Below are 24169 nucleotides of genomic sequence, written 5' to 3'. Positions count from 1 at the left end.
ATAGAAAGAAAATATATATACCACTTGGCTACTTTGGAAATATCATTATTAAAATTTTTATATTTTAAATAATATATATATATATATATATATATATATATATATATATATATATATATATATAAAGAAATCCATCCTTTTTTAATGTAATAAAATTTTTTAATTAAAAATTGATTTTAAATAAAAAATTTAATTAAAAAAATATTTTTAAGGATATATAATGTGAGGAATATTGTTTTATAATGTTTGAATTTATAAATTTAAGAAAATTTTAAAATTGTTAAAAAATATAAAAAATTAATTTTAAATTTTAATAGTTGAAATTTAAAAATATTTAAATAAATTAATTCTTAATATGATAAGTTAATTTTTATAGATAAATTTAAAAATTAAAAAAATAAAAGAAGTATCGTATGACAATTTTTAAGCATACTTATTAGCCTCTGTGACATATTACAATAAAAGAGATGCCACATGCTCGAAGTATTTATTATGTTATTTTAATAACATAATTTAATGTATATTCTAATATACTTTATAATTTCATAATTTTATTACAAAATTTTAATTAATTATAATTTTATTTTAAATTTAATAAATAAATTAATTAATTATTTAATAGATTTTTTTAATTAGTCTTTAAATTATTTGGCATATACTAATAAAAGGATAAATAAAATATAAAGAAAATACATATGTCACTCGTCAATTTTTAAAATACCACTTTTAAAATTCTTAATTTTTAAATATAAAAAATTTTTTGAAAATATTTATATAAATTTTCTAAATAATTTTTTAAAAAATTTAATTAAAAAATTGATTTAGGATATATAATATGATGAACATAGTTTTACGAATTGGTAAATTTAAGAAAATTTTAAAATTCTTAAAAAATATACTAAAAGTAATTTTTAATTTTGATAGTTGAGATAAGATTTTCATAGTTGAAATTTAAAATATTTAAATAAATTAATATTTAATATGATAAGTTATTTTTTATAGATAATTTTAAAAACTAAAATGATAAATGATGTGCTACATGATAATTTTTAAGCATACTTATTAATTTATGTGGTATCATTTATAATAAAAAAAGTGTCACATGATAATTTTTTAAATATACTTATTAATTAATCGTAATTCAATAGCATTAAAATTATATTCAAATTTATATGACTTTGAATTTAAATTTGAATTGAATCTAATAAAAAAATAATAAGAATTTAATTGAATATAGTTAATTAGGCAAATAATTAATGGATTTGAATGAGATATAGTATAGGATTTGGTTAAATTTCTTAACAGAAACGATGGAAGATATCTAACAAGTAGTAAGATTTTGAAAATTTAACTTGCTTTATTTAACTAAAAATTTTTATATAAATTAAATTTATCGTATACAATAACAAATAAATATATAAAAATATTTATTATTTATGAATGATGTGAAGTGTTGTCATCGATTTAGTTGAAATAACAGGGTAGACTACTTGTTTAAAACGTCAATGATAGTGGACTTCAAATTCTACCACACGAATTGAAAAAGCTTGATATAGTAAATTAGGAAATTAACTAAATTTTCTCATAATTTAATTTGAAATAAAATAAAAATAATGAAGCAACGAGCCCTGTCGTATTTAGTCATAGGTGAGCGAAAAGAGCTCCCTTTTAAAACCAAAGGAGGATTGAGAATAGGATAGGCACAGAGAGAGAGAGAGAGAGAGAGAGAGAGAGAGAGAGAGAGGACAAAGCATTTTGAGAGAAGCAACCTAAAACAGATAGGAAAACAGGGACATGCCGTTTTCCATTCTTCAATCCTAAAATGCAGTTAGGGTGTTCATATCCATATCCCACAAAACAGTTTTTGTTCCTTGTATGCCTCTTTTACATTGTTCTTCATCATCATCTTCTTCTTTTCTTATTGGCTTGTATATATTGTGCTCGTGCATGAAATGCTTCCTTCCAGTTTTTGACCCTCTTGGGTCCACCTAAAGTCTCAATTTTTATTATTTTTTTTCCTTCAATTTTCCCACCTGTTTTTTCTTCCCGGGAAAATTTGTTGGATACTGATATTGCACTTCTTGCTACAGACGTGTTTCTTGGGGCCTTGAGATATGGGAGCATGTTGTAGTAAGGATGCCAATTTCGGTGAAGGAGGTGTGGTGTTTGAGGATTCCTTGGAAGAGAGGGAATACGATGGTGTTGAGGAGGATGATAATGTCACCATTGGAGATTATGGGGCCCGAATGAGATTGCAAGGAGCTTCCAAATACGTTTCCATGTATTCCCAACAGGGAAAAAAAGGGGTTAATCAGGATGCCATGACTGTTTGGGAGGTAACATCCTTCATTTTACATTTCATTTCTCTGTTTCTCATTTTCATCACTTTTCAATTTCCCATTTTCTTTCTGTTTATGGTGGTTGATTGATGATGCATTTCCTGGCTCTTATCATTAACCCTTTCTCTCGAATGCATATGAACGTAAAAAAAAAAAAAAAAAAAAACCAGCAGATCTATTTCCCATTGTAATGTTGAAGCCGTTTTCTATGTATTTATTCTCTCAAGCCTTTGTTTATTTCTTTTCGTTTGTTCAACTTTTGCAATGTTTTCACATAATTTGTTGTTACGTTTTTAAGTTTTTCTCGTATGTTGACGTTAATTGTTGATCATATGCTTGTAATTGTTATCTGGGTTCTCAAGTAAAATTGATTTTTTTTTTTCATATTTTTATTGTTATGGTTTTGAATAGGTAGTGTAATCATCCCATTTGCTACTAATAGGTGATCCAATTAAAGGAAAATGCATTGCTTTGAACCCTGCTAATAATTTTTTTTTTTTTTTAAGTATCAAGGTAATAATAATTATCAGTGTCAGCATTTCAGGGCTAAGAACAACAGGAACTTTTCACTGGGGTTTAAATTGAGGAAGATGCATAGTTTAAACTATATTTGGAGCAGTATATTTGACTTCAGTTTTTCCTTGCCCAAGCATGGTTCATTTTGATTATGATAATTAATCAGATAATGGTATATTAACAGTCAAATACATATTAAACTAAAATTTCAAGTTTGATGCAGGAATTTATTGGTAATAAAGGCATGTTTTTCTGTGGAGTGTTTGACGGTCATGGTCCCTACGGCCACAAGGTTGCTCGCCATGTTCGTGATACTTTACCCTCTAGGCTCTCCACCGCTATCAAACTATCACAGGTTAATAACTTAAGATATGGTGATGATGCTGTCGATGGAAACGATAGTGATGGAGCAGATAAAAGTGATGCTAGTAACAAAGAATATTATAATGATGATAGTAAGAGAACTATACTCTTGTCTTCATGGGAGGCCAGTTTTGTTAAATGCTTCAAGGATATGGATCAAGAACTAAGCCTTGATGCTAGCATAGATAGTTTCTGCAGTGGTGCTACTGCTGTAACTGTAGTTAAACAGGTATTAGCTAGTAGATGATCATCTCATTTATGTTATGCTCAACAGATAGAAATTGATTTATCTTGTTTTCAAACTTTCAGGGAAACCACTTGGTAATAGCCAATTTGGGCGACTCTCGTGCTATTCTTTGCACTAGAGGCGGCAGAAACCAACTCGTTCCCATCCAACTCACAGTTGATTTGAAACCCAATATTGCAAGTGGGTTCTTTCTTTAAAATCATCTGTGCATTTCATGAACATGTAAGTCTAACCAGTCTTTCTTTTGATGTCTTTAGGTGAAGCTGAAAGAATTAAGAATTTAAATGGCAGAATATTTGCATTGAAAGAAGAACCAGATGTGTTTAGAATATGGATGCCCGACGAAGATTGTCCAGGTCTGGCGATGGCCAGGGCCTTTGGAGATTTCTGCCTGAAAGATTATGGCCTCATCTCAATTCCTGAAGTTTCTTATAGAAGGCTTACAAAAAATGATGAATTTGTGGTTCTTGCAACCGATGGGGTAAGTAAAGAAAAGAAAATCAAGCTCATAAACTTTTTTGAGACATTGGAAGCATATAATGCATAACTTGGAAGATTAACATTTTTCTCTCTTTTCTGTAGATATGGGATGTGCTATCGAATTTTGATGTAATTCGGATAGTTGCCTCAGCAAGAAAGCGATCATTGGCTGCTAAAATGGTAGTAAAATACGCAGTTCGGGCATGGAAAAATAAATATCCAGGTTGCAGGGTAGACGACTGTGCAGTTGTATGCTTGTTCCTGAAAAGTAGAACTGTGTTAGCAAGATCCTTCTCTGAAATGAGCAGGGTCAGTGCAAATCACACAGAGCTTGCAGAAAACTATTCAGAAGTGAGCCGGGCTAGCGTAAATCGTTCAGAGATTGCGGCAGTTCCTCAAAGACCTAAAGCAACTAAAAGTGTTCAAGGAGGCCATGGCCATGAATCTATACATGCCAAGGCCATCATAGGCTCAAAGGAGAGCACTTCTCCTGAGTGAATAACTAGGGTAAATTCGTTTGTTAAGCTTCCTCCGCTTGGAAATTCTTTGAGAGCGGAAATCGTCCAAGGATGAAGATTGATGATGATGATCTTCCTGAAGAATGAAAAATCTTGGAAAGCTAACAGTGAGATCTTACCAAAGAGATTGTCAACTCAGGGAATTTATACATCATATGTACAAAATACAAAAGCCCAACTCTCATCTTTGATGTTTATCCCTGATTTGCTTGAATTAATTGTTCTCTGAAATGCTAATGCTAACTTTCACTGTAGTTGGTTAAATAATTTCTCTCTTCTTTTTTTTTTTAAAGAAAATAGCATTGTTTCTTTTTTTAAATTCTTTTTTTAATCTAACACTCTTTATATATATATATATATTCTTTGTTCTTCAGAGGAAAGAAACTGTTTAATTTAACTCATATATTTATTAGAAAAATTTAATTTAACTCATTTTTAATTTTTTATATAATTTAACTCAAATGTTTTAATTTAAACTTAATTTCACTCAAAAATGAAAATTTATATGCTAAATTTCTTTATTTTTTGATTTAAATAAAAAATTAAGAAGTTCAATTTTTTAATTTTAAGACTAAATTTTTTAATTTCTTGATTTAAGTTTAAAAATTAAGAAGCTCAATTTCTTAATTTTTATTATTTTTGAGCTAAATTAAATTTAAATTAAAAATTTTAAACTAAATTGAATAAAAAGTAAAAAAAAAAAAAAACCCCAAAGCCAGCCATCTCTTCTTTCCTTCTAAAACTTAACAGAAAAAAAGAGGGGGAAAAAATCAGTTTCAAGCTGCTTTTTAGAAAACATTTCCTTTTAATATTGGTATTTTATAGAAGACAAGTGAAATTTTTTTCAAAGAAAGCACAAAAAAAAAATGTCGTGGCTAAAATCTGTTGTGAACAAGGTTGTGAAGGTGGGGAACAAAGAATAATCTCACCCGTGCCGTCAAGAACCTCGCCGATGAATCCGTCATTCAACAAGTCGGCAACGCCTCCGCTGAAGCAGCTAAAATGATGGGGGATATAAGGCTTAAAGTAAAATGCATTCTAATTTTAATTAGAGCAAATTATGAAAAACTGTCAATAGCCATTCTCAATGATCTCCTAGAACAATTAGTCCTCCTGATCCCAAAGATCAGCTGCGCCTACGCTCCTTGTTGAAGTCCACCCCACAGTATATAACAAATGAAAATGAAGCCCATGCCATGAGAAGCTTGCAAGAAATTGCATTTACTTTTAAGGCCTAGCAAATTACTGTTGCTTACTCCCCCATCTTACTTTTTATCTATAGCTTTTTAAAATTATTTGTCATTTTCAACAAATTAAGATGTATTAATTAATTTTTTTTATTTTTTTAAATATAATAATTATTTTTATAATTTTTTAAAATTCACCTTATCACTTTTCTCTTAATAGAGTAATAATTAAATTAAAGAGTAATTATAATGTAAGTGATTTAATTATTTTTTTAATTATGATGTAAAAATCTTAAATAATAAATAAAAGTTGATAGAGATGAATATTTAAAGACGGCATACTTGGAGAGCCGGCAATTGAGGGTGTACAAGTGAAGCTGCATATAGAGTTTTAAAAATTAAGCTCAGCGACAACCTTGCTGTAAGAGTGTTAGTGAGAGAACTATTTTGAGAGGTTAAACATATTGGATGTGTTAGATGTAAAGATATATGATGAGGATAAAACTCTCACTCTCTTGTCCTTTCTGCCAAGGTCTAGTGCATGGCAGCGATACGATTGGAAAAGGAACTTTGAAAGTGGAGGACGTTTTAGCAATGATATTAGAGAATGAGAAATTCAAGTGATAGCATTAATGGTGAAGCATTATGTAGCAAGTTCTAGTCATGGTATTAATAAAAATAAAAATCCTAAATAGGGGTAGGTGGCAGCCTTATGGGTATTGCTACAATTCAACCAGTGTTTGTATACTATATCCCTCAGCCTTTTTCACGTATTTTGTGGTTCCATTCTTTATGTTGCAATTATTTCTTCAAAAAAGCATTAGGCCAAATGAAATTAAACGTACCATATGGTCGACAGGGATGCCATTGAGTGCAGCCGCGTGAACAGGTTACTCCCACATAATTAATTGGAAACTGCCTGGGACAACGCTCCTTTGCGCTTAGGAGGCATGTTTTTCTCCCATGTTTGAAACAGTGAGAGTGCCTCATCCACTCAATTATCTTCTCTCGGAAGACGCAAACACCTCCAGACAAACCAATAAACGGAGAGAGAAGCAAATCATTAACTGATTGCAGACATTGGGCATTATATTATATAAAAGCTATGTAGTGGCCACCGTTTTTATACATTGCATTAGTACAGTCAAGTACTAGTAGACTAAAAACAGTTCACACCCATCGATTTAGCCTCTCAAAAATAACCCAAAAAGAAGAAGAAGAAGAAGAATAAGAAAGAAGAAGAAAAAACCTCTTAATTATTAGAGTTAAGCCAAGCTATTCAATCTAGACAACAGTGGATTTGCGGACGATGTATCGATAGGCAGCGACTTTTTTTCTCTTGGAAGCAGTGTTGTCCACTGAAAGCACCATCTTCCCTGCTTCTCTTGAAGTGTAAGAGTTGTGAATTGCCTCCTCTGAGGGAGCCACCTGCCTTATCTTCTCCACGGCAATGGTGTAGCTCCCTTCTGCATTCGGCACGAACTCTGCACTGTACTCCAAGTCCCACCCTCCGACCACTATGTCCCATGTAATTGTTGCACCACCCTTTTTAATTATCCAAGCAACACAATTAATTGCATAAAGTTATTTTTGATTTGTACTATTAATTGAAGATAAATCAACAGGAATCATGTGGGTTTTAAGTGAAATCAAGAAAGAGAACAAATTTATGGTGAACTGAACCTCAATCCCTTCGATCTGAATGTTCACTTTCTCTCCTCCTTTTACAGCAAACTCGGATGCAGGTTTAGGTGGGCCATTCTGCAAATCGCTGGGTCGACATAGTCCTCCATACTGAACTGGAATGTCCTCAGGCCTTATAAATCTTACAACCAAACAAGATCAATTTCAGACAACAAACTCAAAATAGCAAAGTTATAATCAGATCACAAGTTTAGAGAAGAAAAGAGAAAGGATGAGCTGGTGAGATCACAACAAATCAGGAACAAAAATCAAATACCACATTAGGTGTTAACAAAAAATGACTAGAATAGTTAACCAACCAACTAAATGAAGCGAACAGAGGAGTCAGAAATACTTGTACAGAGTCTCTGGAAAATTTCCTTCCTTTGAGATTACGAACTTGCTCCTAGTTCGCTGAGTTAGGAATGGACTGAACATCGAATACAACAAGCTGAAGTACCATGGGACATTGATGAAAATCTAATACCCAGTAGGATAAGAAAAGAGAATAAGAGAACTGCAAGATGAGAAACGCAAACAAACAAGAGGGGAAAAATTATAGGCAAGAAAAAAAAAAAACAATGAAGCAATTAACGGGTATTACCTTACGAGCCACCATTTCAGGATAATTATCTTGAAAAAGAGAGAGGATCTGATTAGAAGCGACCCTAAGCTCTCTTTTAGGCATGTCTTTGAGATCAGTCACTTGAATAATGGAGTTGACTCCACCAGGCTTAAAATTCAGAAGTTTAATCCCTCTCTCCAGCACCTGAACTCTCCATCTCAGGAACTTCTTGAGCTTCTCTTCATCTCCGAATATCCTCTCATACATTTCCTTGTCCTTAAAGACCCCATAGGCATTGTAGCAAACAGGGTGTCCCTCTCTGTCATACCCATGCATGTAAGCCACAACACCTTCAAGCTCCTTAAAACCCAAGTCCACCTCACAGATGCTGTCTGCTCCAAACTCTTTTCTCCAGGATAAGCATTTATCCAGCATGCGAAGCGCATCAGGGACTCTAAAGTCTCTGGCACGCAAAAACTTCAAAAGTATCACGTCAGCCTTCTCGTCTCCACTCATAAGAGGAATACCCCACATCGAACACTCACTATCAGAATCATAAGAGGCGGAGAGTTTATCCCTGAACTCTAGCAGCGCTTTCTTCTCGGAGGATTTGAGATGGGAGATGAAATAGGTGTCTTCCTTGAAGGAAGGAGTGCGAAGAGTGGCGGCCTCCATTAGAGTGGTAACGAAGCTTTTCTTGTAAGGTTTTGGAGAGGGCTCAGATGGATGGTCTTGGAGAGGGGTTTGTTGGATTGAGATGGGTGATGAAGCTTCCATGAATGAGACCCAGATGGAAACTCCCTAAAAGAAATGCAGCAGACCTTGAAAAATACGGAGAGAGTCTTGTTTAATTGATTGGTACGGTGTATCAACTGTGAAGAAGAAGAAGAAGAAGAAGAAGAAGAAGCAGCAGCAGCGCTACTTTCGATTCTTTGCAGTGCTGGAATTTGAAAAACTGTGGGTTACAATGGAAGAGAAAGCTGGACTGACTCAGAGAAACAACAAACAAAAACTGGCAATCCTTGAAAAAAAACTGCAGAGAAATGGAAAGAAAAGGCAAACAAATTCTTGTCTATAGAGAAGTGAGCCGCGATTTTGATTTGAACTTTGAAGAAGCCGTCAAGCCGCTTAAAACAGAGCATGCACAAAGGGAAAATTATTCAGGACATATTCAAAATTGTATTTTAATTTTTCTAAAATAATTATTTTAAATATTATTAAAAAATATTTAAAATTTATTTAATTATTTTAAAATTTTAAAAATTAAACATGATGAAACTAATTCAAAATTAATTTTTAATTATTATATTTAAAAAAAATTAAATTAATTTTAAAAATAATAAATAATAATAAATTATTAAATAAATTCAATACATACATTATGCATAAATCTTCATTTTGAAAATATAAACTTTATTTTTTTATAATTAAAAAACTTATTTTATTATATATAAAAGATTAACATAAGATAATCAGTAATCTCTTCTTTTTTGTTGTGAAATCGATAATCTCACCTTATTGGGCTGATAACAGCCGAGTGGAGCCCAGCTGAGATTCGGCTAAAAAGCAAATGAGCCGACCCGCACTGTAGAGAGAGAGAGAGAGAGAGAGAGAGGGAGGTGGGTTGCAGTGGAGGTGATAAATAAATAATAATTGATTTTGGAGTGGACCCACCTTCTCTGGGTCACGCCTCTCGGGCTCGAATATCGGGCTCCAACAATACTGCTCTGGACTAGTGTCCAAAAAGAGGAAAAGCAAATGTGGGTTTAAACTTAAAAATGAAATTTAAGTAACGTAAATCCAAAGTTTAACCGTAATTAAGCTGATTTATCATAGCTAAGCATGTGGGTTTTTGGGCCCTCCGCTACATGCATTGAGCACTAGTACAGTATGGTAACCTTTTTGTGTCTTGGGATAATGTAAAAAAAATCCAACACTTTGGGGTTTTTATAATTATATTTCAATTTTTTTTTAACAAAAATATATTAAAATTTTAACTTATTTGCAATTACATGCATCTGTTACACTGCTAATTCTTGTTATGAAAACGTTTAAAAAAATCTTAAGCGTTATTCTTTTCTATAATTGTTTTTCTAAATTATTTTTTTAATTATAAAGAAGTATTAAAAAAAACCATTTTTATGCTTTGACATGTAAAAAATTATTTCAATTTTTATAAATTTAATATTATATATTTTTTTTATTAATAAATATGATCTAAATCATCAATTTCCAATAAATGACACTAACCTAATAAACATGTGGCTCTAGCGCCGTAAGTGCGCGACAACCACATCAATGTTGCATTAGTAATTTTAAGAGGGAATGGGTTGCCGTGTCAACACCACGTCAATTATATGGTACCACGTCAATTATAAGTTTCTTATCCATTCGAGCTGCATGATGGCTTTCTTCAATTCAATTGGCACATGTTCGTGAGTGAGGTTCTCTGTTTCTTCATCAAGCTTCCTTGTTTTTAAATGTAAGAACATTTGGCTAGAAGTGCTCCTACAATTTTGGATGATTCACTTTCTGTTGATTCATTTCTCAATATTCTGTACAAGAATATGCTCATCAACTTTTGCTTGTATTTATGTTTAGTCATGATTTCCCCACCTCCTCAACCTTCAGCAATGGGAATAATAGCTTTGTCTTCATCACCTCAAAGACCAGATCTTTTAGCTATTATTTATGGGACTATTAATGGTTTATGTGACTTGGGTATTGGTTATGGTGCAATGTGATTTTGATGATTTGTGTTTAAGTGATACGTTTTTTTCTAGTTAAGGTGTGAGATAAAAAATAATAATTTAAGTGTTTATTAGATAAAAATACAATAGTTCAAATGTATGAAAATATATTTGATCTTTTACTAAAAATAATTTTTTTTTATAATTGTAATAAAATTAATAATTTAAAATATTTTTATAAAAAAAAATAGGATACTATTATAAAAAAAAAATTCAAAATTTCGATTTTTAGACTATCTTTTTTTTTTTTTTCTTGAGCCAATTTTGCTTTAAATAGGTGACCAAAAGCAATAAACGTCTAACTAAGATTTCAGCAAATAATAGCAAGTATATTTTATATTTATAAAACATTAATTTTCTTTAAATTATAAATAATAATTGTACATAATTGTTAGAGATAATTTTCAATGATTTCATTCAACGGTAAGCCCATATAATTGTCTTACACTGTCCTTTTTGTTTTTTTTTTTTAAGAATGGTCTAACAGTGTCCTTATAATTAATATCTTACAGTGTCCTTACCAGTTTTATTTTTCCCCCCTAAGTTTTATTCTTTTTAAATTTATCGTGATTTTCACTAAACTAACTAAAAGAAATCTGATTTTAAAATATGGATTTTGAAAATCCACTGGGACTACAACAATCTCACATCATCATAACTATCAGGACCGAATTGGCTAGTTGATCAGTGAAATAACTTTAATTGATTCATATTTATAGTTAAATTAGATAATGTAGTGACTTGATATGATCAATTAACTTGGTAATTGAATTGATAGATAAATTGGTGTGGCTCGATTAACTCAATTAATTTAATTAATTAATAAAATATATTTTTTTAACATTAATAAGGATAATTAAATTTAAAATTTTATAAAAGTCTTTAAAATTAAAATCAATTAAACTAACTTATTAATTATGTGTATATAATTTAAAAAATAAATAAATATAATTTGGTAATAATATAATAAATTTTACAAAGTAATTTGTTTTTTTATTTATTTTTTAATATATATTTAATATTTCATAAATATTAAGAAGATATACAGGTAAATATTTATAAAAATTTTTATGTATTAAATTATTGGAATTAATGTTATATTTAATTAATTTTTATATATTTAATTATTTTTTAATAATCTACTTAAATCATTTATCTACTAATTGAACCACTAATCCATCAATCCAATCCCTATACCTATGCTAGGTCAACCTCCAAACTGATTTAATAACATTGTTTCACACACAATTATATAAGCAATTTCATGAACTTTTTTTCTCTTAAAATATCTAACCAAACTAGTTATATACATTTTAAAATGTCAATCCAAACCCACATCTTTGCAAGGGAGATAATTTTTTTTAGAAAATAAAAGAAAATTTTATTAAATAGAAAAAAAATATTGATTAAAAGTAAAAGAAAAAAAAAGTCAGGCTACTCAGTTTTGCATAAATAAATTTAAAATAAATAATTTATTTTAATTTTAAAAATTCAATTATATTAATAGAATATTTAATTTTATTAATTAAAAAAATATTTCACTCAATGGTAATTTATCACTGTTTAAATCTAAAAACTTTATATAAGTCCGGAAAGAACATTTACACCTTGTATTAGACATTTAAAGATTATTAGACAAATATAATGTAAAAAATAAAATAAAATAAGAGAAAGAAAATGGATAACTATATGTGAAAATACTTGTTAACAGCGACTTTAAAAAGCTTAGAAGTTCTAACACAATAGGAATGAAAAGAAACGGGGACTTGTGATTTACGAAACACTGGGTAGGATTATTTTAGCATCCAAAAGAAAATAAAAATTAAATAAAATTTAAGTACATAGGAATAATGAACCAAAAAAAATTAAGGGATTACTATGTCTAGGGAAAGGGAGAGGAAATGGTTGAGATGGTGGTGGGGATTGATTATTGTGCTGAACGTATGATTTTGGAATACTGTAATTAGTAGTAGCATGTTTTGTCCAAACAAAATGGTTATGCATAGATTACTTTGACTGAAAAATATTGAAGCAATTGACCAATAATTCCACTTTTAATAATTAAAGGGAGTACTCAGACGAGATCAATTAACACACCTTCATATTAGCTTTTGTGTTGTACAATGCCTCTCCACTCTTAAATATACAACGCTTTATCAATATAAACAATTTTCTATATTCTCTTAATTCTAATTTATAAATTATAATTAATATAAAAAAAATAATTAGTGTGTTCAAAACAGATAAAAATCTCATAATTTATAATAAAATAACCTAAAATCTCACATCAAATTTTTTTTATTTTGTGTGTTTATAATGATTAAGAAAAAAAAAAAAGATAGATAGAATTTATTGCAGGGAAAAAGGGTATAGATCTAGTAAGGAAAAGATCCACTAAAGATCCTAAAGATACAAGCTAGACACAAAGTTCACCTAACTCAAGGATAGCCAAAAAGCTAACAACAATGGTACAATTGGGAAAACTTGAGCTTGACAAAAAATGCCCTATTGACTGGCTCAAACCATCACAAGAAACAAGGTCAGAAGTCCAAATCCAAGAGCCCTACATTATGGGCTGCTCTGACTCGCCGTGAAAAAAAGGGGTGGGGAAGTTGTTGCAGAGAAGAGTGCCGCCCTCCACCACTCAATACCCCTGCAGCCTTAACCACAGAGAATCAAGAAAAATGATGCAGCTTCAGAGAGATGCAAAAGGCCAACACCTATTGATATAAGATCCTTCATCGGAAAAAACTCTCCATGTTAGGGCCTAGTAGCAGCAAAAGAATGATCTCCAAGCTGAGTTAGTGAACCAAAATAGAACCCAGGGGGGACCAAAAGGGCTGCTAGTAGAGCTTCTTCCATATCGTGGAAGGACTAGATGTCGTATAGTACCGGTGGTGTCCCCAGGAGGTACACTGCCCCTTAAAAGAGATCCATTAATCCCAAGAGACTCAAAACTTTGAAATGACTGATTAACCTTCATGCCTCAACTCATGGTTCACGGACCTGAATGCAAAGAAAATCTAGCAACAATAACTTTAAAACACAAAATAAATATATCCAACTAGAAGACTCCATCCAGTGAAGTTTCAATCTACCACATAACCACTCAACAAAAGGATTATATACATCCACCCGATGGTGGGAGAGTCGACCTACAGCCGGCCAAATTCTAAATCTAAGCCAGGAGACCTAAATTAAATTAAAAATTAAGCTTTCTAAAAAATATTAATCAAATTAAATTAAGTCAATTACAAACAATTTAAAACGATTGATTCAATTTTTAATTATAACTATTTTTTGCTGACTCTTATTTATTAACACTTATCCATTATTTTGGAGTAACATATTCTATATTGTAGATAAGAATTTTCGGACAATAAAATACAAAAATAATTGATAAAATAAACAATAATGAAGAGGTGTGATTAAAGACAGAATCAGAAAAACAAAAACAAAAGCAGAGTATGAAACATCATTTTCACAAAAATGGAGGAGACAATGATGCTTGAATCTCGGCGTGAAAATGATTGGGTTGGATCCGGATGGTGTCGTCCTGTCACTTCCCTTGGATATGCACAGCCTGCATGCATCATTTCGTGTCCTATTACGCATATATCATATGTATGCATTATTGTAAGAATATATTGCTGCATTTTTGGATCTCTTAAAAAAAAAAAATAGTTGATAGAAAGCTAAAATATTTTCAATTTTATGTATTGGATTTTGAAATTAAAAGTAAAATGTTGAAGAGGGAGATTTAAGGGATTTTTTGGGGATCTAATTAACAAGTGTATGTAATTAGTCATGTGCTTTGGACCACTAATCATTTTGCCCACTAAACTTCAAAATGTGGGTCTACAGGATAAGCCCGCAGAGCAAGAGGATTTCACCATTGCTTCCCTCATGATGTTTCATAATGTTTCGAGAAGAAGAAGAACTCAAATCCAGAAAAAGCAGGAAAAAAAAACCCTGAAAAAGCCCATGTTTAAAGTACAGTGATAAAGTGGGTCACAAAAACATAGGAAGATAATATTTAATGTTTTAATAAAAAAAAATATGATATTATTAGTTTTATATTTAATAATTAATTTAATATTTATTTTTATAAAAATATTTTTTATTTTAAATTGATATGCAAATAATTAATATTTAATAATTAATTATTAATAAAATAATTTATAATTACTTTAATAATTATTAAAACAGTTGATATTAGGAAACGCACCCTTAATCCATCTCTTTGCTTTTGCTTTATCTGCTTTGAATTTAACCAAATTTGCCTTTTGACTTATGCACAAGCTATACTTGATTAAATATCCTTTAATCATCACTCTCCAAAAAGGTTACTAGCGTCTAATTAAGGCTTTTGTAAGACAAATTTCACTGTTTAATTAATTATCCATTAGAAAATTCAGTTGGCTTTGGATTTTGGACTCCTCTCAGTGTCTCTGTGACAAATTGCACGGTTTTGATCCCTTCGAGATATATATTTAAAATTTATTAATTACAAAATCAACTGCACACCCCACACGATGGGCAGCAAAATTTTGTGCTCATACGGCTAAATTATATTACCATTTATCAGCCATGATTAGTGGGGGCTATCCCATGCTCATCCTCCGTAACACAACCCAATTTCAGAAGTTCAATCTTGGTTGCCCCTCCCTTTGGTATGATTAAGCTCAATTTTCATGTAGCCATCAATTCGAAAAAGAATATGGAGTCGGTTGCAATGATGCTTGGGATCATCTCAATAATCTTATCGTTGGTCTTGTAAATATGTAATTGGTAAATAAGATATCCTCATCCTTAAAGGAATGGCTTGCAGAGAAGCCATTATTCTTACTCAACACAAAGGATTTCAAAGCCTCATTCTAGAAGGAGACTTCCAAATTGTGATCAATAGTCTTAGCAGTACCACTGTTTCACAATGCATTCAGGGCATTATTTAGAATATTTCTCATTTTGCTCATTTTTTTTATAACTCTTTTCCGATTTATTAAGAGATATAGGAATATGGTAGCTCACTCCTTAGCTTCTAAAGTTATGATGAATGAGTCTTTCATTATTAATCTTTTGTCTCAGTATAACTTTGTATTATTCGTTTTTCCAAAAAAAAAAAAATCCTTAAAAATAGTCTTTTTTAATTAAATTAAATTAATTATAATAAATTAGATAATAATTATTAGGTTATACAATGAAAAATAGTTATTCTCTTTTTTTATTATAAAAATAAATAATTTTAAAATAAATAAATAAATGACTAAAACTTAAAACATTCCCATTTCCTGCATCTCATAAATGAAAGAAAATTTAGTAAAATAGTCTAATTTAAACAAGTTCTCTAGATCTTTTTGTCTGTCTCAATTTATATATATATATATATATAAATGACGTTATTGGTGATAAAAAAAAATTATTTTCTTTGAGAAAGATTTTGTTGTATCAACTGTGCAAATTCTATTGCAGTAGGAAATAGCAAAAGGTAACAAATAATTGCCGAAAAGAAAATTTAAAATATGCTTTTAGCCCAACAAAAAAGAGATCTCACATTCATCACAGAAAATTGCGGGAGACAGATTCTTCCTGCTTCAGATTCTTCCAAAGTTATTAACTTTTTAACCTTTCATGTCCCACTATAAAGACTAAACCCAAAATGGGGATACAGCTCATTTAAGATCACGAATGTTACATAAAAAAAAAAAAAATGAAATAAAATTGATAAAGTAGATCACATGCATTAGATAATCTGTCTTTCTTTTGATTTGGCCATATTTATCATTCTTTTCTTCGTGTTCTTCTGCTTTTGCTTCATGATGGTAATGGCCGATTTGGCCAGAGACCATTGGCAGTCGTGAGGCATATAATTAATCATCTACCTGGATAAGGATTGAGAGTTAGGAATTGGAGCCAAAGGCTCATAATTGAAAAGGGTAACAACCAAAAAGCAAAACACCTAGCAGTTAGCTTGTCAAATAGCTAGGCCACCTCACTAGTGCAATATTAGTATCAAACGAGTGGTTGAAGTTATCATTAGCTGACAGCGCTATAACAGGATTTGTTGCAGGGTTTGGTAGATATGGTAGCCAGAGCCATTATCCATTTCTGATCCTGCTTGAACATAAATTTGTTTTCACCCCAACTCTGGTAATGGTTTCCATCTCATAGGTGATTAAGTTATCTCTCTTGGTGATCTTTTTCCTTTTTCTGAACATAATTATTGAACTTCGATTGAATTAGAATTGAATTCGGACTCATAATCTTACAGTAATCAAGATTCATAATCTCAATGAATAAAACTTTTAAGACATACAAGATTGAGTAAAAAAAAGATTATATATCACAAGAATTGAGCTGCAATGGATAGGTCGATCTTGAGAGGGACTGTTTGTGATCTGAAAATCCAAACTGGGTCACATGCACCAATGCTTAGACTGAATTCACCAACCAGTGAGGAGGATCCTGGTAATATAAGGTTTACAGGGATAAAGACAAACCAGTCAATGATATTTCTGAACCAGATTTAACGGTTAAATAGTCCCAGTTTTTCTCCGGCAGAGCTTTGGTCACCCAATGGTATAGCTACTGTAGAGGGATCAAGGGACCCATCACTGAGCTATGATTAGCTCAGCACCCGCACGCGAACGCCTGTTAAATTTGAATTCTCAACAGTATGGGAAATTATCACTTACACATGATTAACTATATATATATATATATATATATATATATATATATATATATATATATAAGTATATTCATGATGCATATTTAACTTAGTAAGCGGAGTCATTAAAATTTGAATAATAAACTTTTTAATGTGAGAGATTTTGATATTGCATTAAGAAATTACTGAACTTAAAATTTTAAATTTATAGATAAGTTCTTTAAAAATAATTTTATATCTCTGACATAAATATGCAATACCAGTTCTTCTCCCAGTGTTTCCTCAATTAATAGCCGAAATAGCAGATAGTTTCGTGTACCAATTTACTGGTTTATATATGATGGACGTCAAAACTAATTTGCCGTCGTAGAGGACAATAATTTTTATTTTATTTGGAAAAGATACTATTATTCAAGAAAACAAGCTACAACAAGTCCTTCTCTAACAGATCAGCTAAAGCCACTGGAGTAGTGGAAATCCATCTGCTATATAAAGAACCCAACCTAACAGAATTTGCTACCCAATGAGCACAACTATTAGCTGATTTAAAGACAAAAAATTACATTTACAGCAAGAAGAACTATTAAGGATATGCTTACGTCCTGAATGATAGCCTCTAACTCCCAAGGAAGAGGAGCTAGATATGAAAGAGAGCAGGAGAGAGCAATTTTCGATTTAAACTGAAAAATCGAATCGAACCGAGTTAATTCGATTCAATCAGTTCGATTATAAATTCAATCAGTTCGGTTCGGTTTATAATTTTTAATAATTTTCGGTTAATCGGTTTGGTTCGGTTATTTTCATAAAAAATAAAAAAAAACAAACCGAACCGAAATTATTAATATATATATCAAGGAAATCAAAGAAAACCGAACCGAACTCTAAGATTTAGGTTTAATCGGTTTAAAATCGAACCGAACCGAGTTGGAAATCAAGTGCTCAATTTATAAATTTCAATTTGATCGGTTTAAAACCGAACCGAATCGATATTTATCGGTTTGATTCAGTTTGATTTTCTCTTATTAATCGATTTGGTTCAGTTTTTAAAATTTTTTATTTTCGATTTTTGATTTTTGATTTTATCGATTCGATTTAGTTCGAAACCGAACCGACCGTTTACACACCCCTGATCTAAGACAACTGAAGACAATCAGTTTCTACAATAGCTTGCTGAAAACCTCCACTAATGCAAAAGGAAACAATAGCTGTAAGAGCAAAAGCTTATGCAGCAAGGGCTGAAGAACTAACAAAAGCACTTGCATTACCATCAGTTAAAAGACCATCCACATTTCGACCTAAAACTCCATAACCAGAAGAGCCTGTGGCTGTAACAAAGGAAGCATCTATATGAATTTTAAAAGTTCCAGCTGGGGGACGACTCTATGTCTGCAAGGATCGACTTACTGCAGGTTGGATATGAGGCAAAGAATTTTGATGCTGAATAGCTAATGCATGCTATTCTTCAAGAGCATTCTACGCATTCCTAAAAGTAATGAGAGGATTTGGATTACCAGACTTGAAGAATGCTTAATTTCGAGTTTTCCAAACATACCACCATATGAAGGCTGCCAATTGCAACTTCTTTTTATCATTACCATTTGAAACATTAGTCGTCAATTCCCACCAATCTTCAAAAGACCTGAACCCAATCTCAGAGGGAATAAAACCCAAAACTGTTACAAACCATGCCGCTTTTACATGGTTAGAAAAAAAGAGAAGGTGCTCCACAGAATCGGTATGATGATTGCACAAGGGATAATTAGGGGATTCAACACATTTTTGTTTAAATAAAGTCTCTTGCAGCTAGAGAATTCATACTTGCCCTCCATAAAAGAGTTCGAATCTTATGAGGAACAAGAAAGGATCAAATACTTAACCAAAATGGAACGAAGGAGAACAATAATTCTTACTAGAATTAGAAGTTTATTATATTTGTATAAGGTCTGCAACTCATTTAGGAAAGCTCAAATTAATATTCCACAATAATAAAAAAAAAGTCCTCTTTAATTATTTTTATTCCTTTAGTTTAAAATTATAATTTTGTAAGAGTTAAATTCAATTGATTTATTTTTTATTAATTTTTATATTTAAAATAAAAATTTTAATTTTTTAACTTATAAAAATAATTAATTTTAAAAAAAGTAAAATTAATGCATTATTATATGATAATTATTTGAAAAAATTTTTACAGATAATTTATTCTAAAGAAATTCTAAAGAAACTATTCAGCTTTTATTCTTGCCCATTAGACATTACTCGTCAGGTGAAATTTTCTTAAATATTTTATAATTATAACTAATTAAAATATATTTTTACTTTTTATTATTTTAAATAAATTTTTATAATGATATTATATAATTATTAAAAAATAATATTGCAATTATGAATAATTAATTGCTTTTAAAAATACGTAGCACCCTATGAATGGTCAATTGTTTATATTTTAGCCATGTATGGTAACTGAAAATAAGTTGCAAATTGATTGATTGATTGATTGACATGGGAAAAGGCTTTGGCAACTACTTCATTACCCATCCCAATTTCGAACACCGACTCCAACCGAGCTAAAAATACTACTTTTTTCTTTTCTGAAAAGGATAACATCATCACTCCAGAGACAACTGAAAACATTCTATTCTCAGTTAGCAGAAGCATTAATTGGCTGGGGATGTTGGTAATCCAAGCTGAAAAAAGCTTGGCTCTTCTCACTAAATTAGCTGTCCAATTTAGCATCTGTTGGCTGGTCTTTTAACATGAGCAATTTTGATCAAAGAATAGTTTGATAGAATATATCACATATCATAAATAATAGCCTCAATTTCTCAAGAAGGGGACTCTTGAAGAGGTAAAAAAGTCTGAACAAATTAAAGGGCATCTGATTTTATAACACAAGAAGTCTAGCCCTGCCGATAGCAAAATCCATTGCCTTCTTAATTGCCCATCCTTCCGCTGCTAAAGGAGATAGGCTGAAGGAAACTGATGCACATCCATCTATAAACTCATCTTCAGCATTTCGAGCTAATACTCCCATATATTTTTATGTATTCAACTTTTCTTAATATCTTTCTAAATTTCAAAGATGTTATAAGATGTAAAAGAGAAGAAAGAGAGATCATGTCTTCTCAAAGGCTGCACTTTCGTGGAAGGGAAAGCAGTTGCAGCCTAGCTGCCTTCACAAATACGTGAAACAAACAAAATGAATTTTTCGTATAAAAACGATGCCGTGCTTTCAATTTCTTTCTTTCTTTTTTTCCTTTTTTTATGCAGCCACATTTTTGCTGATAGCAAAAACAAATAAATAAATAAAAAGATTGCAGAAAAGGGCAAGGAAGTGTGGATGAAAATCATTATAGTGTAGCCCAAATCAAATCTGGGGCTTGGTCTTGGTCCTTGATCGGTCCAGTCCATAACTAGAGCAAAGTTGGGATGATCAACTGTTACATGCTTCTCCAAATTTATAGAACAACCGCAACGTATTTATAATTTTAGGATTTTTCTCGCTCATTATAAATTTAAAATATAATATGTATAATGAGATTTTATAATTTTTATTATACGATTAATCAGTTTAAGCATGAATTTTCTTTATTTTAAAATCTCAATCCTGTACTTTTCAGGAGACTATTAATTTGGGGTTGAATCATTTTAAAGACTTCCAATCAAAAGCGTCATCGACTTCTTAGAATCCTCATTCATCTTCTTCTCAACTTAACTGTGTTTCTCCACCAAGAAAAATCGTTAAAATTAATTTTGACAGGATGTTTCTCAAGGTTTAAGTCTAAGGCCATAGCTTTTATAGCCCATAACCACCTTGGTGGTCCCTGCAGTCGGTGTAAGCAGCTTAAAGCTTTGTTCGATTCTCTTGTGGTGGAAGAACTTGCTTGTAGGGAGGCTCTTCTAGCAGCTAGGGAGAAAGGATTCAATAGAGTTGACATTAAAAGGGATTCGTTTATGATCATGCACGCGATTCAAGGGAGCACCCCTTCTTTACAAATCTATTAAGTGATTGAAGATATTTGATTGTTGGCCTTAGAGTTCCATTTTATTACCTCCAGTCAAGTTAATATATAAGATAAAATTTTTAGTTAATTATAATTACAATATAAATCAAGTAATTTAACCAAATCATTTAAGGGAAAAAAATTATTAATTATAATTATAATATAAGTAAGAACATTTTAATAATGAATTTTTTTGAATTGTAATTTAAAAGAATTAGAAAGAGAAAATCAATACAATTAATGTAATTAAAAAAAATAAAATAATTGTAAAAAGTTATATAATTAACGTAGTTGAAAAATTAGAGGAAATTAATATAATTGAAACGCATAATTATATTTAAAAAATCATTTAACTAAATAAAATTTTAAACAAAATATTTAAAAAAATAATGAAACCAAATTGGGTGGGAATCGAATTAGGCTTTGTTAAACCCGTAATTTGGTTGAGCTAGAACCAATTGAAACCAACAAAAAATTGGGCTGATTCGTTAAAATTATCAATGTTGGGCTGATTTCGACCCATAGCCATAGCTAGTCCAATCTCTAAACCAAACAGGCCCAGGCCCCTCTGTTCATGTGTCCGCTAAATGGACTGGATCAGGCCTTAGATAAATTATCCAGTCTTGATATGCGCTGATATATAGAAGAGAATTTCGGGTTAATTTTCATACATTAAAATAATTTTTTTTGAAGTAATTTTAAGTACATAAATATTTTCAAGTTAATTTCGTTTTTTGTAAACTGTGATTATTAGATTCATAAATGTCATAAAAGAATTATTTAATATTAATTGCAATATAATTATTAAAAGTACACAAATTCAACTTGACTATAATTGAAACCTTGAAATATTTATTCTCCATTTTTACTAGTTTAAATTCCTATTCAAACAAAGACTAATTCAGAAGGAAAATTGAAAAGGGCAAACGCTATCACTCTATTATAGTTTTTTTTAGAGAGAAATTCTCTTCTTTTTCTTTGTTTTCAAAAGTTCTCTTTGTTTTATTTGACTTCTGCCGTTCTCTTTGCCTCTTTCAGACAGGGGCCCCTCCTTGGCTAATCCTAGCCAATCATGCGAGTTTCCACCCTTCCGTTATTAAGATAGGGCTGTAAGTAATGTTTTTGTCAATGACTTTTACATTCTTAAATCTTAGATATGGGTTTCTTCGAAAAGAGCGCTTACATGAAGATCTGTAAGTCTCATTTTTCTTTGGTCTACTACAACTTTACTGGTGTTGAGCCTTGATTCAATGGTGTTCATGGTTTCATTTATTTTGGCTGCTTCGGATCGATGATAAACAAATTCTTGGTTTCATTGGCGTGGTACCTATTGGAGACGGTATTGATGCCATTCTCATGGCATCTAGTCTTTTAATAGCCGAAGAGTTATAAGGGCTCCACCTTGTCGCCTACCTCTCTCCATCAGTTTGACCTTTTTTTCAAATTCGCAGATGGCATAGGGAATGTTTTGTTATGAGTGTGAAGTTCTTCTAGAGTGGTATTTGCTCTCTGTGGTTGCTCCTTTTAATTCTGCTATTGAGGCTTCCTCCCTCGAGCTTCAATGATGGTCATTTTCTCCTTTGGTTATGGATGGCTCGATGATGTTGGTGGTATGGTGTGAGAATTCTTTCTACGTTGGGTCAACATTTGCGGTTTAGAGCCACCAAATTCCTAGGGTTCTTTGTATGTGGGCTTCGACTTCTTGTGGGCTTTGACTTCTTGTATTAATGGGTTGGATGGCTTTTATTTTTATTGTTAATACTTTTATGTATTTAAACCATGAGCCTTTATGAATTATTAGTTAGCTTTTAACACAAAAAAAATTAATAATAATTTACTATTTAGTTTGGATAAATTAGTATTTAGTCTTTATATTTTAATAAAATTAATTATTTAATTTATATATTTTAAAAAATATATTATTTAATCTCTATATTTTACTTCTGCTAAATTGTTTAGCCTTTCATTAATTTTTTCGTTAGTTAATATTGATCAAACTATTATTTAATCCTTCTATTTTAGTGAAATTAATTAGTTAGTCCCTATATTTTGAAAAACACATTATTAATCTCTATAATTTTACTTTGTTAACTATTTAGTCTCATAATTATTTTTTTTATATAAACTATCATAATTCTCTCTCTTATTTCTCTTTTTCTATATTTCTTCTTCTCTATACCCACATTCTTTTTTCCCCTCATTATCTCTTTATTTTTGTATGTTGATAAAAATGGTTGGACTAAATAGTAGTATTTTTTAAAGTACAGAGATTAAGTAATTAGTCTTCTTAAAATAGATAGACTAAATAGTAGTTTAAATAGTATGAATAATGAAAAATTTGATAGAGTAGCTAAATAATTTAACAGAAGCAAAATATATAAACTAAATAGTATATAGTTTTAAAATACAGAGACTAAACAATTAATTCTACTAAAATATAAAGACTAAATAATAATTTTTTCAAAGGAAAAAAAATCATATTCAAATAAACTTAGATTATTAATTCATATTTAAATTTTTAATTTAATATTCAAATATGATCATTATAACCATATTTTTTTCTTATTTTTTCTCATTAAAATTAGGAATATTGCTTATGTCACGATCCAACCTATGGGCTGGACCGGTACTAGGACCTGGGCCAGCCTAAAGCCCCCGAGGCCCGTAGTAAGCCTAACTATTCCTCAACCCAACTCTAAGGCCCATTTGGGCCCAATTTCAATAATTCAACCTGACATAGTCATGCTATAAAATGGACCATTTAAAGGGGAGTTTTTGACTCGTTCGACCTGTAAACACAATATATAATAAATTGGGGAGCTCAACTCACCCTCCACATAATCAAAATGT

The 24169-nt window shown here is 30.8% G+C and overlaps 2 protein-coding genes across 2 annotated transcripts; one reads left to right on the top strand and one right to left on the bottom strand.

Moving 5' to 3' along the window:
* Positions 1-1726: 1726 nt before the first annotated feature.
* LOC110633744 (probable protein phosphatase 2C 65) lies at positions 1727-4700 on the top strand. Its single transcript, XM_058144188.1, has 6 exons — positions 1727-1873; positions 2091-2336; positions 3079-3447; positions 3528-3645; positions 3723-3946; positions 4048-4700. The coding sequence occupies exons 2-6, from the start codon at positions 2115-2117 to the stop codon at positions 4441-4443; spliced, it is 1329 nt and encodes a 442-aa protein (XP_058000171.1). The 5' UTR covers positions 1727-1873; positions 2091-2114; the 3' UTR covers positions 4444-4700.
* Positions 4701-6710: 2010 nt separating this feature from the next.
* On the bottom strand, positions 6711-8969 carry LOC110633743 (patellin-6). Its single transcript, XM_021782471.2, has 4 exons — positions 7938-8969; positions 7689-7813; positions 7334-7475; positions 6711-7195 (listed from the first exon to the last, which is right to left on the bottom strand). Exons 1-4 carry the CDS (start codon positions 8673-8675, stop codon positions 6935-6937), a joined length of 1266 nt encoding a protein of 421 aa, XP_021638163.1. The 5' UTR covers positions 8676-8969; the 3' UTR covers positions 6711-6934.
* Positions 8970-24169: the final 15200 nt, after the last annotated feature.

The sequence above is a fragment of the Hevea brasiliensis genome, chromosome 3 (genome assembly GCF_030052815.1).
Source record: "Hevea brasiliensis isolate MT/VB/25A 57/8 chromosome 3, ASM3005281v1, whole genome shotgun sequence".
NCBI lineage: Eukaryota > Viridiplantae > Streptophyta > Magnoliopsida > Malpighiales > Euphorbiaceae > Hevea > Hevea brasiliensis.
Note: the sequence above shows the minus strand (reverse complement) of the source record. Positions and strands in the feature narration are given on the sequence as shown.